General features: G+C 36.7%; 1 protein-coding gene across 2 annotated transcripts in view; it reads left to right on the top strand.

Annotated features, from left to right (window-relative positions):
- VMP1 (vacuole membrane protein 1) overlaps positions 1–19,598 on the top strand; it is a 131,421-nt gene that overhangs the window by 28,151 nt on the left and 83,672 nt on the right. For both annotated transcript variants that reach the window (XM_036754057.1, XM_036754058.1), the window contains exons 2-5: positions 6,910–7,011; positions 8,046–8,181; positions 9,224–9,314; positions 14,202–14,312. In XM_036754057.1, the coding sequence (XP_036609952.1) occupies positions 6,936–7,011; positions 8,046–8,181; positions 9,224–9,314; positions 14,202–14,312 (414 nt within the window). In that variant the 5' untranslated portion in view covers positions 6,910–6,935. The remainder of the gene's footprint in view (positions 1–6,909; positions 7,012–8,045; positions 8,182–9,223; positions 9,315–14,201; positions 14,313–19,598) is intronic.

Genomic DNA, 19,598 nt, shown 5'->3' with positions numbered 1-19,598 from the left:
AACATTCTCAGAGCCTATAGAGGGGACAGTGAATGGCCCTAGAGTCAGGAGGACCTGAATTCAAGTTTGACCTCAAACACTTGCTAGTTGTGTGACCTGAGGGCAAGTCATTTAACCCCACTTAACCTGAAAACAAACAAAAAAAAAACCCCCACCATTCTCTGAATGAAAATTATTGCATTGTTAGATTTTTCTTTCTTTTACTTTTCCAAACCTGTAATTTCATTCATGAAAGGAACTCTTAGAGAGTTTTCTTGGGCCACTGGGAGGTTAAGTGACTTGCCCAGGAAGACACAATTTCTGCCTAAGGTAGGACTTGAACCCAGGTTCACTCACTATCATAAGTTCTTCTTTCAGCTTCTCATATTTTTTTACAAAAGTAATTTATGCTTCACTAATCCCCAAATTGTTCTTTATTAAGAGGGAATACTTTTTTTCTTAATGACTGGCTTGTGGTGTTCTGCTCTTAATCACCATTTTAGGTGGCAAAATCAACCAACCAATAAAAAAAGTATTAAGCACCTGTTTACATACCAGCCACCACTAGGGACACAAGTACCAAGAATGAAAATGATCCATACTTGCAAGGAGCTCTAGAAGTTTTCTTTTTTTAGTAAGTACTGGGGCAGTAAGGTTACACAGTGGATAGAATGCTGCTCCAGCAGTCAGGAAGACCTGAATTCAAATTCCACCTCAGATACTTACTGGCTGTGTAACTTTGGGAAAGTCACTTAACAAGTCTGTTTGCCTCAGTTTCCTCATATGTAAAATGGGGATAATAATAGTATCTGACTCCTAGAGTTGTGAGGATGATGTGAGATAATCATTATAAAGTGCTCAGCGTAGTGCCTGGCACTAGTAAGCACTGTAGAAATGTTGTCATTACTATTATTATTGTTAGCATATCCTTTTTGAAGAAAGCGCCTTTTAGCAAAGTCAGACTAGCCAGGGGGGTTCTAATTGACTCAGAGCGTTGTCTACTCTCATGATCAGGCTGTGACTTGAGTGCTCCCTGTGTCTGAGGCAGAACTATCTCACAAAGTTAATAATGCCCAGCTGAGGTATAATGAGGAAGGAGAATATATTCTAGCACAAATCTTTTAGGCCTTGGTTCAGTGGCAAGAGCATTGACTCTTGAGTCAGACTTGGATTCAATTGTACCTCTGGTGCTTACCCCCAGCGTGACCTTGGACAAGTCACTTCACCTCCCTGGGCTCATGTATCTCCTCATTTTTACCTCTGACAATAAAGTTTCTAACAACAAACTAGGATATTAAAATGTGTTCTCTTTATTAATAGAGGTATTATTGTACTATAATTATAATATTTTCTATTCAAAATCAGAGCAAGACTCATTGGCTACCAACTCTGTTTAGAGGTCTTAGTGAAATGAACTTTAAGTCATATAACTTTTATTACATAGCTTTTATTTTTAACTTTTATTTACTTTAGCTTTTATTACTTAGAAAAACAATGAACTTGCTATGGTGGTTATTTGGTTTTTGTATATGTACTGTATTTACTCATTTGGGAAACTTTAATCATCTGGGGCAGCTAGGTGGTGCTGTGGATAGAACACCAGGCCTGGAGTCAGGAAGACTCACTTTCTTGAGTTCAAACCCAGCCTCAGATAGTTACTAGCTGTGTGACTCTGGGCAAGTCACTTAGTCCTATTTGCCTCAGTTCCTTATCTGAGAAGCTGATGAGCTGAGAAGGAAATAGCAAACCACTCCATTATCTTTGCCAAAAAAACCTCAAGATGGAGCCGTGAAGAATTGGTTATGGCTGAAACCACTGAACATTTCCCTAGTAGAATTTGTGTAGGACTGTCTTTGCGTTTGTTTTCAAATGAGATGACATAAGCAAAATATTTTGCAAACCTTAGAGCACTCTACAAATGCTAGTTGTTGTTATGGTTATTATTAGGAAAAAACTGCCATACTTTAAGTAGTCTCCTACAGCAAGCTTTCATACAACAAGGTCATTCGTGATTCCTTGGAAATTGTAACAACCAAACCTGTTCAATAACCTTCCAATATAAACATCAGTATAGATCAGTGGTGTACTGGTAAATACTTAGCAACTAGCTGGGGTCAGAGGAGGGAAATGTAGGCATGGCACACTTTTAAGTTTAATGTGCATAATTAACATTTTCTCCAGTGGATCCCTGTATATTATCCAGACCAAAACTCCTTTCCCTGGTCACCATTCCTTTTTACATACTGACTCAATCCTCCCTACTCCCATTGGAAGGTAAAGGCCTCAGTCATCTTAAAAATTAGAAAAGCAGATAAATAGAACAGACTAGATAAGAAAGGATCAGAAATAAAAACTGTTCAGTAATTCAATATTCAATCCAAAAACAGAAGTTACTGAGACCTCCCTATTTGATAAGAATCATTGGGAGAATTGGAAAGCAGAACAATAAATCAAGCCCTGATTTATAGAAATTCCCATTTCCCAAGGTATACTGAAAATTCTAACAACTCTTTGAGCAGATATGAGCTGGCTACATATGAGCTCTTAGTTGAAAAGGAGGATAATGGATGAATTGCTTTTGGGAAATTGGAGAGCTCTTTTATTTACCTCAAGCTTCCATGAGACAGAAGCCCATCTTTTAATACTAATGCTGAATAGAGAGAAGGCCAGTTTGACCAGATCACAGTGTGTTGAAAGAAGAGTAATGTCCTCTGAGACTTGAAAGATGGGTTAGGACAAGGTTGTGAAGGGCTTTAAAATGTAAACAGAATTTATATTTGCTCCAAGAGGAACCTGGGAGCCTTGGAGTTTATTAAGTAAATGTGTGAATGACATGCTTAAGAAAAATCACTTCGGTCATTCCCCAATTGATAAAAATGGTCAGAGGATATGAACAGGCAGTTTTTAGATGAAGAAATAAAAACTATCTGTAGTCATATGAAAAAATGCCCCAAATCACTATTGATTAGAGAAATGCAAATCAAAACAACTCTTAGGTACCACATCACACTTGTCAGATTGGTTAACATGACAAAACAGGAAAATAATAAATGTTGGAGAAGATGTGGGAAAATTAGAACATTATTGCATTATTGGTGGAGTTGTGAACTGATCCAACCATTCTGGAGAGCAATTTCAAACTGTGCCCAAAGGGCTATAAAACTGTTCCTACCCTTTGATCTAGCAATGCCATTACTTGGTCTGTATTCCAAAGAGATCATAAAAATGGGAAAAGGACCCACATGTACAAAAAATATTTATAGCTGCTCTTTTTATGGTAGCAAAGAATTGGAAATTGAGGAGATGCCCATCAGTTGGGGAATGGCTGCACAAATTGTGGTATATGAATGTAATGGAATACTATTGTTCCATAAGAAATCATGAGCAGACAGATTTCAGAAAAACTTGGAAGGACTTGCCTGAACTGATGCTGAGTGAAGTGAGCAGAACCAGTTACTGTACCATTGTGTGACGACCAACTTTGATAGACTTAGCAGCTCTTCTGAGCAATGCAATGATCTAAGACAATTCCAAAAGACTAAAGATGGAAAATGCTGTCTAATTGCAGAGAAAGAACTATGGAGTCTGAATGCAGATTGAAGCATATTATTTTCTCTTTTTTTGGTGGTTGTTTTTTTTTCTCATTGTTTTCCCTTTTTTCTTTCACAACATGACTAATGTGGAAATATGTTGAATATGATTGCGTATGTATAGCTTATATCGGATTACATGCTTTCTTGGGGAGGGTGGAAGGGAGAGAGGGGGAAAATTTTAGAACTCAAAATCTTAAAAAAGTGAATGCTGAAAACTAAAAACAAATTAATTAAAAAAAAAAAGAAAAAATCACTTCAGCAATAGATTGAATGGTGACTTCCTGTTTACTAGTGGAGAGAGACATGAGGTAGGAAGATCAGTTGGGGGCTGTTGTACTAATGAGAGAGTTGATGAGTTACTGAGCTAAGGTGGAAGCTGTGTAAATTGGGATAGGATGTAAGAGATACTTTACAGGTAGAAATGGCGAGATTTGGCAACTGATAGGACATCTAAGGTAAGGGAGAGTGAGGAATTGAGTACAGTGCCCAAGTTCCAAACCTGAGAGACTAAAAGCATGTTGGTGCATTCTCTACAGAAATAAGGAGATAGCTTTAGATTTAGGGGAAAACAAAACGTTAGCAAAGATACTACAGCAACACAATAACAAAGATTATGAACTATGACCAGGCTGGATTTATATATATATATATATATTCAGTATTAGGAAAACAATAAATAAAATTGGCCATATTAACAATAAAAACAATAAAATTTGTATATCAATAGATGCCCAAAAAGCATTTGACAAGATACAATGCCCATTTTTTGTTTAGAACACTAGAAAACAGGAATAAATGAACCTTTTCTTAATACGATAAATAGTGTTTATCTAATTTAATACTTACAGATTTATCTTTTTAAAAAACCATCATTGCTTTAATAGAGATAAACTCTCCAATAAGATCAAGGATAAAGCAAAGATGTCCATTGTTATCCTTAGAATTCATTATAGTACTAGAAGTGCTACTATGCAGTTTTACACAAGAAAAAGTAAAAAGAGGGAAGCAGCATAATATGGTTTACTTAAAGAATCGTAGAAAATCAACTAAAAAACTAATTGAAACAATTGGCAACTTCAGCAGTGTTGCACAATATAAAATAAACGTAAATCTGTATTTCTGTATATTACCAACAGAATCCAGCAGGAAGAGATAGAAAGAAAATTTACATTTGAGTAACTTCAGAAAGTATAGAATATTTGGGAGTCTACCTGCTGAGACACACAAAGGAACTATATGAACATAATTAGAAACCTCTTTTTACACAAATACAGATCTAAACAATTATAGGTAGGCCTAGCCAACATAATAGAAATGACAGCACTGCCTAAATGAATTTATTCATTGTCATGCCAATCAGACTACTAAAGGATACTTTGTAGAGCTAGAAAAAAATTCATCTGGAGAAAAAAGGTCAAGATTTTCAAGGAAATGAATGAAAAAATATTGGAAGGAAGGAGGCCTAACAATACCAGATCTCAAACTATACTACAACACAGTAATTGTTTAAAAAAAAAGTTAGAATTGGTTAAGAAATAGTGAGGTTGATCAATAAAACAGATTAGGTATACATTATATAGAAGCAAAAGAGCATAGAGTTTCGTAAACCCAAATATCCCAACTATTGGAGCAAAAACTCACTATTTGACAAAAACTGTTGGGAAAACTAGAAAGCAATATGGCAAGACCTTGGTAGAGACAAACGTTTCATGTTGTGTACCAAGATAAATTCTAAATTGGTATATGACTTAACCATAAAGAGTGATATAATGAAATTTGAGGATCATGGAAGAAATTACCAGTCACATATATGTTGAGGGGAAGAGTTCAGTACCAAACAAGGCACAGAGAGGAACATAAAAGGTAAAATGAACAGTTTTGATTACATTTAAAAGTTTTTGCATGAACAAAACCAATGCAGTTAAAATGAGAAGCAGACAGATGGGGAAAAAAATGTTTGCAGCAAGTTTCTCTGATAAAGGTCTCCTTTCTAAAATATATAGGAAACTGAGTCAAATTTGCCTCTTATCAACTCACTCTCTATAGTGGCATTTCCAAACCTTTTCATCCCTCCTCAGACCTTTCTTAGTTTCTTCTATTATCCTCTCATATGAGAATCTTGCCTTATATTTTACAGAAAAAAAAAATTGAAGCCATTCACCATTAGCTCCCTCTTCTCTGTTCCTCATCTCATATCACTTAGATGCCTTCTGCCACTATCTCCTACTCTTAACCCCTGTCTCACACAAAGAGGTGGCCTCACCAAGGCAAACTCATCTACCTGTACAACCATCCCATTCCATCTCATCTCCTCCATCAGATTGCCTCTTCTGTCATCTCTACTCTGCCACTTATTATTGATGTCTTCTTGTTTACTAGCTCCTTCCCTACTGCCTACAAACGTGCCCATGTCACCCCCATACTCAAAAAACCCTCCCTTGATCCTTCCATCTGAGCTATCATTCTATATTTTTTCTGTTATTTGTGGCTAAACTTCTTGAAAAGGCCATTTACAATAAGTGACCCTTTTTTTCCTCTCCTTATTCTCTTATTAACTCCTTACAGTCTGACTTCCAGTATCATCATTCCACTGAAACTGCTCTCTCTAAAGTTACTGAGGGTGTGGGGGCGGGAGTGGGGGGATGGGGTGGGAAATGTTCTCAGTTGCCAAATCTAGTGGCTTTTTTCTCAGTCCTCATTCTCCTGGACCTCTCAGCAGTCTTTTGACACTGTCTATCAATGTCTCTTCCTTCATACTCTCTGACCTCTAGGTTTGGGGGATACTACTCTGATCTGACCCCCTTCCTACTATCAGACCTCTCCTCAGTCTCCTTTACTGGATCCTTATGCAGATCACATTAAGTCCCACAGAACTCTGTCCTGGGTCCTCTTCTCTCCTCTCTTCTGTTTTTCTCTTCTCACTTCTCCTCTCCACTTGGTAATCTCATCAGCTTCCATGGATTTAATTACTACCATCTCTATGCTGACTGTTCTCAAATCTACCTATCCTGACCCAACCTCTCCAACCTCCAATCTGGCATTTCCAACTGCCTTTCAGACATCTCAAATCTCAAACACCATCCTCCCAGGTACTCAGGCTTGGAATCTAGGCCTTATCCTTGATTTGTCACACACTCTTCCTGCCGCCCACTCCCCTCCCCCATATCCAGTTTTATGCTAAGGCCTGTTGATTTCACCTTTGTAATATCTCTGGTAAATGTCCCCTTTTCTTCTCTGACCACTTTAGGGCAGATGCAGTCTTTCCTAAAATTTAGATAAAATATTCATCGATGGGTACAAAGCAGGAATGGGTTATTGGATTTTTCTTTCTTTGCAGATCCTCAAGAGTGACTGATCTATGAAATGGCAGAGAATGGAAAAAATTGTGAACAGAGACTTACAGGGATGAACAAGGAACAGCACAATGGAAACTTCACAGGTAAATTGTGGTAAGCTTAGAACTGAAAATTTATGGTTCAGAGAGAGCATAAGAAAAGTGTTGTGTGCTGATTCAAGCCTGATACTTATAAGAAAACACATTCAGCATAAAGGATATACAACTCCTGTGCACTCACTGTTACCTTTTAATAGTAATGATAGCCTAACAGGAACGTGAAATACCTTTTCCTGATAAGAATATTACAGTTGATCTTGTGGCTTGATAAATATTTTAATGAGTCTCCTGCTGCAATGGATTTTTTTCCCTTATTGATTATAAGGGGTTGAGAAGAGTGGGTACTGGGGAATTAGCAAATTGGATATAAACACTTTTTTCCCAGGTAAGAGGAAGAGATAGATTGTGGATGGTAGCTGGTTGGAGTAAATGGTGCAAAGGGAAAGATTTTGTAGGATTGGAGAGACCTAAGCCTGTTTATAGGAAGATAGGAAGGAAGCCAGTATAGAAGAGGAAATTGCAAGATGTATGAGAAAGAAGAGATTGACTCTGGGACTTGAAAGCTCAGGTCTTTTGGGAGAGAATGCAATAAAGGTAATATAGCCTTTCTAAAGAGTTAAGGATTACTCTTCTGTGACAGGAAAGGGGAAAGCAAAGGTAGTGGTGATAAGGTTTCAGGAGTGGGGAGGGAAGCTGAGGTAATTCACAAGACTGCATTGTTCTTCTGTGTGAAGCAGTAGGAAAGATCATCTGCGTGTAAGTATGAAGTCTGGGGAATAAAATATCTGTAATTTTCTAAACGTGTTTTAGATCCACATGCAGCTTACCACTTCAGTTTAGTTAGATTTGTGGCCCAAGGCCTATCTTCTCTAAAGAAGGACAGAGATGTCATGTGGTAAAACATATTTTATAAGCCAGCCATATCTAAGACATAATTTAGTGTTTATTATAAACTGCAGTGTTAAAGTTCAGATTAACGATCTTAAGAAATTAAGGGGCTAATTGCATGAGTTTTTGGCCTAGATGAGATGGAAGTAGAATTTTCCATTTTCCTTTTTTTAAAAATGTTTTTCTTTCAGACCCCTCTTCACTGAATGAAAAGAAGAGACGGGATCGGGAAGAAAGGCAAAATATTGTCCTGTGGAAGCAGCCACTTGTTACCTTGCAGTATTTTTTTCTGGAAATCCTAATAAACTTGAAGGAATGGACCGTAAAGTAAAGCTTTTCTTTACCTTTGATATAAACTTTTTAATTATTTTTGAAATCCTGAGCTATGATTCTCTCTATATTTTTTACCTATAATAATTACTTACATTTGGAAAAACCATTGTGGAAGCATATTTTTCTCTTTTCTCTGCAGAGACTTTAAAAAAAAAAAGTAAAGCCAGGCTGAACATTGCAAATATTTCTACCAATTTAGTTTCTATGGCTCTTAATCTATTACCTTATGCTACAAGTTCTGTCTGATTAATTAAAAAACACGTTTAATGTTTTAGGTTTTCTTGAACATGCTGGTTTTAGAAAGAGGCTCTTGAACAAGAATTTGTTATATTTCTGGATTTACCTCAGGACGGGGGCTCTTAACTTGGGAGTCTGTGAACTTGTTGTTTTTTTAATTGACAACTGTATTTCAATATAATTAGTATTCTTTGGGATATTATGTGTTTTATGTAATGTTTTTAAAAACATAGAGATCCATAAGCTTCAGCAGCCAAAGGCATCCATGACACAAAAGAGGTAAAGAGCCTCTGCCTTAAGAGAAGTCAGCTTCCCAATTAATGTACCTTGAAAGCTACTAAGTTAAAGCTTTCATTATTCTTTAATGGAACAAGGTTCAAAATATGTGAACCTTGTATGTAGTAAAAAAAAAAAATTTCTGCTATTAAGCATAGTGGTTGTAAATCTTGTGGCTCCAAGTGTCATAAAGGGCAAGTTGAATTTTTTTACACAGCTTATTAGGACCTGACCTGCTTGGTCAACACAGAAGTTTAGACTGATGTAGGATGGGGCATTGTATAAGGAAAGAAAGCCTTCTTCAGGTGGTTCAGAGCAAGAAAGTGAGATTGTCAGGATACTACACAAGGCAGAATATTTATGGATTGAAAGAGAAGCACTCATTTTGTTTGAGTGGTTTCCTCTAATTGAACCCTCTACGTTGGCCATCCCAACAGCTTCAACAAGGATTTGTTTTGACAGTGATATGAGGCCTGACATTGAGACTACAAGAAACTCTGATTATCATTTATTTATTTTTAAGATTGTGGCATCGTCGAAGCATTGTGGTGTCTTTTTTACTACTGCTTGCTGTGCTTACAGCTATGTATTATATTGAAGGAATGCATCAACAGGTAAGAGTTCATTTAAAATTCTGCTTTTGAATACCCCCAATATGTTAAACCAAGTCAGTTTTGCCAAGGGGATGCCATAAGTTTTGGAGGTTTTCCTATCAGTTTGAGCACTTACATCAATTAAGTTGGCCAAGTGTGAGCAGTTAATATGCTTATACATCTTTTTTGGTTTTCTGAGAGTTAGTTAAATGTCACTTTTCTGATGGTGCTCAAGCTAAACATTGTGAATCTTACTAAAAATTATATTTTTATGCATTTCATTGAATATTTCCAAATTACATTAAAAGTTTTTAGCATTCATTTTTAAAAATTTGGAGTTCCACATTCTCTGCCTCTTACCCTTCCCTTACCCATTGAGAAGGTAAGCAATATGATGTCAGCTATACATGTGAAGATATGCAAAACATATTTCCATATTAGCCATGTTGCAAATAAACATACAAAAAAACAAGGATAACAAAGTGAAAAAGAAGTACCAAGCATTGTGAATCTTCCAAGAATGTCAAATCCTCATATTTTATGTATAAGGCAAACTTACATTTTGTACCAGACAGATTTTTATATTATTTTGGGAATAGGCTTGTGTAATGTTGTAAGTTCACTTACAAATGTGAAATGATTGGGGGAAAGTTAGAAGTTTTAGCACATCTTTTTGGATTAAAATAACACAAGTAAAATATGCAGTAACAATGTGTTCTAAATTGTAAGTGTTTTATTTTTAAACACTCGAGCTCAGTTCTTAGGTTTCTGTGATTTTAAAAGTACTGCTATAGACATTTAAAAAGAATCTTTGGGGGCAGCTAGGTAGTGCAGTGGATAGAAAAAGCACCAACTCTAGAGTCAGAAGGATTTGAGTTCAAATCTAACCTTAGACACTTCCTAGCCATGTGACTCTGGGCAAGTCACTTAACTCCAAATGCCTCAAAAACAAACAAAAAGAATCTTTACATGTTTTAGAAAATTTGAAATGAACCTAGTTGGTGGCAGTTGCCAAATTAGAGTCTAAAAACTATTCAATGGGGGGCGGAGCCAAGATGGCTGAGTAAAAGCAGGAACTCCAAATACCTGTAAAATATGACTAAACAAATTCCAGAGCAGCAGAACCAACAAAATGACAGAGTAAAATAAATTTCCACCCCAAGACAACCTAGAAGTTTGACAAGAAAGGTGTGTCAGTCTGAGAGAGGAGTTCAGTCCAGCACAAAACTCACCAGCACAAACCAGGCCCCAGCAAACCTGGAGCAGGCCTCAAGGGACTGAATCACTGGCAGCTGTGGCAGTTTCCAGACTTCTCAACCCACAAACACCAAAGACAACTTAGAAGGTCGGTAGGAAAGGTCTGTCAGACATGGGTGAGAGAGGAGTACAGTCCAGCCCCAACCTTAGGGCAGTGGTGGGGGTGGTGGCAATGGCTGCTTTCAGAGCTCTCAGCTCATAGACAGTGAGGGAACGAGCAGCTGATCAGAGGGGGATTTCAGGGATCTCTTTGCTGGCTCTGAGGCAGGATTCTCTTGCTTTGCCTATGCTTAGATCTGGGTCACAGTCCTAGGTGGTGGTCCTGGGGTGAGAAGGAGCTCTGGCATGGCGGAGCTTGTGGCTGCTGTGGAGCGGGAATCCTTCTCACAGTTCCAAGGCAGAAAAGAGTGCTTGTGGTCACTCACAGAACAGAGCATAGGCCAGGAGAGGAATAAACACCTCTCCTTAGATCATATCACCTTGGAAGAACTGAAAATTTGCAGGTGCCTAGAAGTATCTCTGAAAACAGCTGCACAAAGCCCCTGAAGCTTGGAACAATACACCTTCCACACTGAAAGCAAACTTTTTACCAAAAAGTTAAAAAGTCAAATAATTGGCTGGGGAAATGAGCAAACAGCATTAAAAAAAATCAGATTATAGAATCTCACTTTGGTGACAAAGAAGAGCAGAGCATACAACCAGGAGAAGACAACAAAGTCAAAGCTTCTACATCCAAAGCCTCCAAGAAAAATATGAATTGGCTGCAGACCATGGAAGGGCTCAAAAAGGATTTTGAAAATTAAGTAAGAGAAGTGGAGGAAAAATTGGGAAGAGAAATGAGAGTGATGCAAGAAAATCATGAAAAACAAGTCAGTAGCTTGCTTAAAGGAGACCCCCCCCAAAAAATAGTGAAGAAAATAACACCTTTAAAAATAAACTAAACCAAATGGCATAAGAGGTCCAAAAAACCAATGAGGAGAAGAATACCTTAAAAAGAATTAGCCAAATAGAAAATGAGGTCCAGAAGCTCACTGAAGAAAATAATTCCTTAAACATTAGAATGGAGCAAATGGAAGCTAATGACTATGAGAAATCAAGAAATTATAAAGCAAAACCAAACGAATGGAGAAATAGAAGACAATGTGAAATGTCTCACTGGAAAAACAACTCACCTTGAAGATAGATCCAGGAGAGAGAATATAAAAATTATTGGACTACCTGAAAGCCATGATCAAAAAAAGAGATTAGACATCATCTTTCAAGGAATTATCAAGGAAAACTGCTCTGATATTCTAGAACCAGAGGGTAAAATAGAAATTGAAAAAATCCATCGATCACCTGCTGAAAGAGATCCCAAAAGGAAAACTCCTAGTAATATTGTAGCCAAATTCCAGAGTTCCCAGGTCAAGGAGAAAATATTGCAAGCAGCCAGAAAGAAACAATTCAAGTATTGTGGAAATATAATCGGGATGACCCAAGATTTAGCAGCTTCTACATTAAAAGATGGGCAGGCTTGGAATATAATATTCCAGAGGTCAGAGGAGCTAGAATTAAAACCAAGAATCATCTACCCAGAAAAACTAAGTATAATACTTTAGGGGAAAAAATTAATATTTAATGAAATAGAGGACTTTCAAGCATTCTTGATGAACAGACCAGAGCTGAATAGAAAATTTGGCTTTCAAATGCAAGACTCAAGAGAAGCATGAAAAGGTAAACAGGAAAGAGAAATCATAAAGGACTTATTAAAGTTGAACTATTTACATGCCTACATGGAAAGATGATATTTGTAACTCATGAGACCTTTCTCAGCATTAGGGTAGTTGGAGAAAATATGCATAGCAATAGAGGGCACAGAGTGTGTTAAATACGGAAGGGATGATATCTAAAAAAATTAAGGGGTGACAGAGTAATGTACTGGGAGGAGAAAGGAAGAGGTAGAATGGAATAAATTATGTCACGTAAAAGAGGCAAGAAAAGGCTTTTACAGTGGAGGGGAAGAGGGGGGAGGTGAGATGGAATGAGTGAACTTTACTCTCATCAGATTTGGCTTAAAGAGGAAATAACATGTACACTCAATTGGGTATGGAAATCTATTTTACCCTACAAGAAAGTAGGGGGGAAGGAGGTAAGGGGAAAGGTGATAGAAGGGAGGGCCAATAGGGGGAGGGGGTAATCAGAAGCCATCATTTTTGAGGAGGGACAGGGTCAAAGGAAGGAGTATAACAAATGGGGCGGTGGGATAGGATGGAGGGAAATAGAGTTAGTCTTTCACAGCATGACTATTATGCAAGTGTTTTGCATCACTACACATGTATAACCTGTATCAAATTGTGTGCCTTCTCAATGAGGGTGGATGGGGAGGGAGGAAGGGAAAGAATTTGGAGTTCAAAGTTTTAAAAAATGAATGTTAAACATTGTTTTTACATGCAACTTGGAAATAAGATATACAGGCAATGGGGAATAGAAATCTGTCCTGTCCTATAGGAAAATAGAATGGAAGAGGATAAGAGAAAGGGGGAGGGTGATAGAACAGAGGGCAGATTGGGGAAAGGGGTAATCAGAATACACACTGTCTTGGGGTTGGGGAAGGGAGAGATGGGGAGAAAATTTGGAACTCAAAATCTTGTGGATGTGAATGTTGGAAACTAAAAATAAATTAATTAATAAAAAATTTTTTTTAAAACTGCAATAATGGAATGACATTATCTTCTGAAAAACCTGTGCCACAATTGAGGCACTGAAGCCAGAACTTCTAGAACTCCTTTTAACTAGGATAGAGAACTGCACTTAGAGACAAAAGACTTGGCTCAAAAACATTATTTTCCCATTAATTGGTTGTGTAACCTTGAACAATTTACAACTTCTAAGTACTTTATTCTTTCTATCTGTAAGTCAGGGGCTCTTTACCTGGGGACCATGAGCTTTTTTTAATATTTTGATAACTGTATTTTCAGTGTCAACCCTTTCCTTTGTGATCCTGTTTATTTTATTTTTTGCATTTAAAAATAGTATCTGGAAAAGTCCATAGACTTTTCCAGAATGCTGCCCAAAGTGATCATGGCACAAAAAGGTGAAGAACCCTCAGCCTAGATAATCTCTAAGATCCCTTCCAGCTCTTTCTTACCTTGTAGTCTTTTGTGATTCTGAAATTCTTCCCACCAATATCCATGTCCTGATGAACTCAAGGTGTTCTTTCCCTCTCAGTTCGTACTTGCTACTACAGTGCACTTACTATACCCCAGTCCCTAATATGTGACTGTCATTTTGCATCTTTTTTTTTTAACCTAGATTTTGAAGAACATGTTATATTTACAGTCATAGTTATCACTTTTTTTCACTCTGTTCTTCTCCATGTTCTTTTAAATTCAGGAAATTTGTGACTTTTAAAAATTTCTTTTCTTTATTGGTAACTTCTTAGTCATGATAGCTGTACTTAAGAAGATAACAATTTGGAATCTAAAATCTTTTTGCTAATTAGCTGAATGGTAATTAACCCTTTTGTTGCCCATCTCCTTCTACATATGTAGTTGTGTAAGAAAAAGGAACAAGAGTTTCTTTCTAATTGTAATCCTTTATTTTTCTGGATTTTACCTAATATTGACAGATGGTTTGAGGCAATTTTGAAATTGTAGTATTCTTGTTTTTCAGTATGTGCGATATATGGAGAAAAAGATTCTTTGGTGTGCCTACTGGGTAGGCTTAGGAATTCTGTCTTCTGTTGGACTTGGAACAGGTCTACATACTTTTCTGCTTTATCTGGTAAGAGTAATATTTATTTGTTTGTTTATTTAAATTTTTCTTTTGATTTTTTTTGTTTTTACCTTCATCCCTGAATATATTTCTTCCTACTGAGTCATTCCTTAAACAAAGAATGAAAAAGAAAGGGAGAAGAGACAGTTCAGAAAAACCAGCATACCAAGTAAGCCTAAATAGATAATATTCCACATACATAGGTCCCCAGCTTCTACCAAAAAAAAAAAAGATCTTTTCAACCTTTCTTCCAGGCCAATCTTTATCATTATAATTACACAATTTTATTTTTTAAAATGCATTTTAGTGATAATTTTAGTTTTTACATCACCTACATATCTCTTGCACCTCTTAGACCTACAGACCATTCCTTATAATAAAGGATAAAGAAAAAACCCATTCAGTGAAAGTTACTAACATATCATAAAGAGTTAATATTATGTGCTGTGTTCTACATAGTTTGCCCTCTCTGCAAAGAATCAGTGAGAGGTGCCTTCTCATATTGCTTCTTTGAAGCCAAGCTTAATTATTACAGTTTGGCTACCTTCATTTTTTAGTGTTTTGTGTTTGTTTCCAAGTTTATTGTTGTATTCATTGGATATATATTTTTCTGTTGCTTCTTACTTCATTCTGTATCAGATCATATGAGTCATCCTATTTTTCTGAATTCTTTGTTTGCCCATTTTTTTATAATACAATAATAGTACATTACATTCACATGTACATTACATGCAGTAAGTTACAATTTCTTTAACATTTCCCAGTTGATGGACATCCATTTTGTTTCCAGTTTTTTACTACCACGCTAAGTATCGATATGAAATTTTTGGTGTACATGGGACTTTATTTCCTTTATCTTCCTGGGTTTATGCACCTAGAAGTGAGATTTCTGAGTCAAAGGGTATGGGTGTGGACATTTTAGATACTTTATTTTAGCATAATTAGCATAGTAGCATAATTAAAAAAAACTCCTTAATCGATTTGATGGAATTATAAGTTGACTAGCCAAAGGATCAGCCACATCTCTTCTGACCTTAAAAACAAGACCAAGCTCTGAGGTGAATTTTCTCTGGCATTGAAAGGAGAGAGCCAGCTATGGAGGATGAACCTAACTTTTGGAGGGGATTGCTCTTCACATTTTCTATTACACCTCTTCCAGAGTTCAGGAATGGAAGGGACTTCTTTCTTCTACTTTCCGTAAACAATGAGTTCTTGCAGTATAACACCTCACCCAGTAGAAGACATTGAGAGAGTAGTCTCCAAAAGTCCAGCACTTCCTGAGCTATTTTTGAGGAGAGAGAACGCACAAAGTACCTTGAACTTGGGGTAGTCATCCCCCAGGAAACCTAGCCTGAAAGTGTGAATTGTTGAGGTAGCACAAAAGGGTACTACCCTCACATAAAAGCTTTTCAGTTTCATGTAGTCGAAATTATTTATGTCATCTTTTGTATCCCTTGTTTGATTAAGAATTGTTTCCCTCACCATATCTAAGAAAGGACTTAGTTCTCTGATTTAATGGTACAGTTTTTAATTATCAGGTAAAGAGTAACCTTTTATTTTTATAAGCAAATTTTATAGAAATTTTCTATCTTTTCATCAGTGTCTTGGTTTCAAAAGCTTCATTTTGAGATAGATTTAAATTACCTTAATGTCTAAGAAATCTTCTAATCCTCAAATCAGAGCAGTAAGGTTGATTTTAAAAGAATAAAGCTAGCAGCATTTTTTTTTTTAGCTTGTGAATTAAAACAAAATTTTAAAACACCCTCAGGAAGCACAAAAATAACATTTTCCCCCTGTTTTTTTCTAATTCAGAGACAGGTTTCTTCTTGGGATGTTCTAATGTTGCTATATTATTTACCCCTACCACCCCCAAATACAAAAACAATTCAGCATTAAAAATTGATCTCCGCAGGAAAAACAGTGGTGAACAAAAGTTGAGTAGACTTTTGAATTATTCTCCTTATTCTGCCACCTAGAGCCAGTTAACTTCTAGTCCATAATGACTTCATTTTTGAAACAGATAGGATGGAATGGGAAAGATAAAGGAGAGACTATGGGATTTGAAGCAGATTTGAAATGATACATTGGCTTCTTGGCAAACACACATTGTGTTTCCTCTCAGTACATCTGGGACATGAGTGTTATGTAGGAATGTTTGTTTGTTCTCTGGCCTAGTAGAAGTCATGCTTGGAGTGAAAAATGTTCCTTCTCTCAGCTCCTAATTTTATCGCCAGGTGTCTGAAATTGTAAAGGAGTCTAGTCTCTTATCTGAAATTATCTGGTGTCCTATAGTCAATTAGAGGTCCTTGGAGTAAGACATATTGTACCAATAAAACTAGTATATGCTGTGTCCTATAGACTTTGGCCTATTTGATGTTTTACCGTTGTTCATCTATTTGCTACGTGATTGGACCGTAACTTTTCTGAGCATGAAATGATTATGGTTAATATACCTCAAGAACCCTCTATTAAAGCCAATTTTGAAGAGAAAATCCCATGGCAGTAGTGCTTGAGGAGGAAGGAAGGACTTTATTGGAAAATGAAACCCTGTATTAAGAAAGGGGTAGATGAAAAATCCAGCAAGTTGTAAATTAGCTACCAAATGGCAGAAAAAATTGATTCTGGCCTGGGGTGGGGGAGCTGACTTAAGTTTACATAGGTGATAATGCTTTCAATTTTTCATTATTAACACTACATATTGGGGGGGAGTAACATACTTAAGGTAGTCTCACTCTAGATCAGAGGTTCTTAAATATTAACATTTGTTATTGCCAACCTAGACTGTCACCAACCTAAGTCTTCCTGCTGCTAGTCTCTGTCCCTAATCTAATCTAACCTCCACGCTGCTGACAGATAAATCTTACACATAAATTTATCTATTTAGGTCTCTAAAATGCTCTAAAAAAACTTCAGTGGCTCCTTACTGCTTGGTGAAGAAGTTTCTCAAAGTGTGGTCCAGGATCCCTTACAGTCCTTGAGACCCTTTCAAGGGGTAGTCATGGTCAAAACTATTTTCATAATAATACTAATATAGTTTTATTTTATTCTATTTTATTTTTAAGTACCATAAGTCAATAGATATAACCCACATGAACTAAAGCTTTTTCGAGGGTCCTCTATAATTACTGAATGGATAGAGGTCCTGAGACCAAGAAGTTTGAGAACCATTGATATGGACAGACATTTTACCTTTATTTTGTAAATTGCCATGACCAAAGAATTCATCATCTAGCAGCCAGCCTCCTGGTACTTAGTCTGGCAGGAACAGTCTGTTTGTGGGACCATGATCAAAGCTTTCTCAGCTTGGTAGGATCTTGGTAGGACACTAGTCTAGTCTACGAGAACCCAGCAGGAATTGAAATTAGAGTTATGCTTTTCTAGAGGGATTTTTCCTAATAAATCTTAAGGATTAAGGTTAAATGTTAGAAACAATGGAGATTAGTAGTAGTAGATTTCAGTGTCCTTCCTCTAATACTTTTCTATAATTGGAACTATGAACTGTCAGGTCAACAAGAGCATTGTTTTATTTTTAAAACTACTATGCCTTTGTACTGAGAAAATTACCATCTAATATGCTGTTTATGGGCACAAGTAGACAACAGTGAATCACCAGTTACCAGACAGGAAAATGACCAGAGTCAGTTGCAAACTATTGGTACATTAATGATTTATGAGATTCTGTCCTATCTGAAAATTCCTAATGAGTACATGGATCTCACTGTTAAGTTTAGTTGGCTTTCAAGTATTATGCAGTAAATCTAGATTGACGCTAGATGGAGACATTGCCTGGAGTAGGACTTGTAAAGGGCACCTGAAAAAAAAAACCAGCTAAATCCCTTTGTATCCTGTTTGCAGTTTATCCCACCTCTCCCTTACAGGGAACTGCAAAGAAAAGAAGGAACTCTGAATGAATGGTAAACAAGGTCAAGAGCTGCATGGGCAGCTACCTCTCTTGACTGTGATTTCTAACTTATGAATTCTGTCACATTTGAGAATCAATTAAAAGCAACTTCAGCACTTTGATGTTCATGTACATTTAAAAGTCAAGGTAGTCATGTCAGGTAGAGAAATGTTAATTGCTTAATATTGCTTAACTTTTAGGTAATCAGTTAAGGAGACAAGTTTCTTTTTAGTCTGAGTGGAAACTTCCTGATAGTTAGAGATGTCTGAAAGTAAAATGGGCCGCCTAAGAAGGATAGGGAATTTTATGTCATTGAAATTCCTCAAGTGGAGGCTATATGAACATTGTTACAAGTGGTTCAGAGGGGTTAGGCGTTTAGGACTCAGTGACCCTCCAAAGTACTTTCTAAGTCTGCTGTTCTGTGATTACATGGGAAATAAAGCAGGCATCAAGTGCATAGTGAAAATCTCAAAGGATTTTACTCATGCTGATATTAATACTTAATTTTGCTCTGTGTTAAGGTGGTTGATAAGACCTTCAGCTTTTTATCGATTTTTATGTGTTTTTCATCCAGATGGAAAATGTTAACAATGTCAGTATCATTGTAAAATAAGAGTTGAGAGAAACATGCTCTAATACTTGTAACTTACATGTTGCTTTTCAACTTAAAAAGCCATGGTCAACTTGGATTAAATTTCGTTCTTCATGCGTTTGTAGCCTAGCATCTTCCTTCAATATTTTCTGAAATGATTGGCAGGTCAGATCATTTGGAAACGTCAAAAGGTGAAGTATTTTTCATACTTGAAATATTTATCCCTAAGCATGTGGAAAGAACATTTCTAAAGTAGCAGTTTTTCTTGACTTTTCCTTAATATTAATAGAGGAAGTATGTATTAAGCACCCATGTGCCAGGCACTGTGTTAAGCGAATTGCAGGTATTATATCTTTTAATCCTCACAACAGCTCTTTGAGCTGGGGTGCTTTTATTAAAATCCTCTTGTTACAATTGAGGAAACTAAGAAAGACAGAAGTTAGGGTGGCTTGTGAGGGGTCACACAGCTAGTAAGTATCTGAGACCATATTTGGATTTAGGTCTTTGTGATTCCAGGCTTAACTCACTATTTACTGTGCTCTCTAGATGGCTTTAAAGATTACTGAATAAATGTATAGGTTTAAAAGGCCCCCAGGCTATCTTTTCTGTTACCAGTCACATTCAAAAAAACTAAGGGGAGGCTTTGCTTAATTGTTTTCAAATCCTGAATTAGGACTGATTTTATTCATAGTTGTAGTTAGAATTTTTGGGGTCTTACTCTAGTACCATGAATATCAAGCCAAAACAAGGGTAGCAGCTAGAAAGACCCTTATGGATACAGCTGTTCTAGCTCAAGAAAGAA

The sequence above is a fragment of the Trichosurus vulpecula genome, chromosome 4 (assembly GCF_011100635.1).
Source record: "Trichosurus vulpecula isolate mTriVul1 chromosome 4, mTriVul1.pri, whole genome shotgun sequence".
Taxonomy (NCBI): domain Eukaryota; kingdom Metazoa; phylum Chordata; class Mammalia; order Diprotodontia; family Phalangeridae; genus Trichosurus; species Trichosurus vulpecula.
Note: the sequence above shows the minus strand (reverse complement) of the source record. Positions and strands in the feature narration are given on the sequence as shown.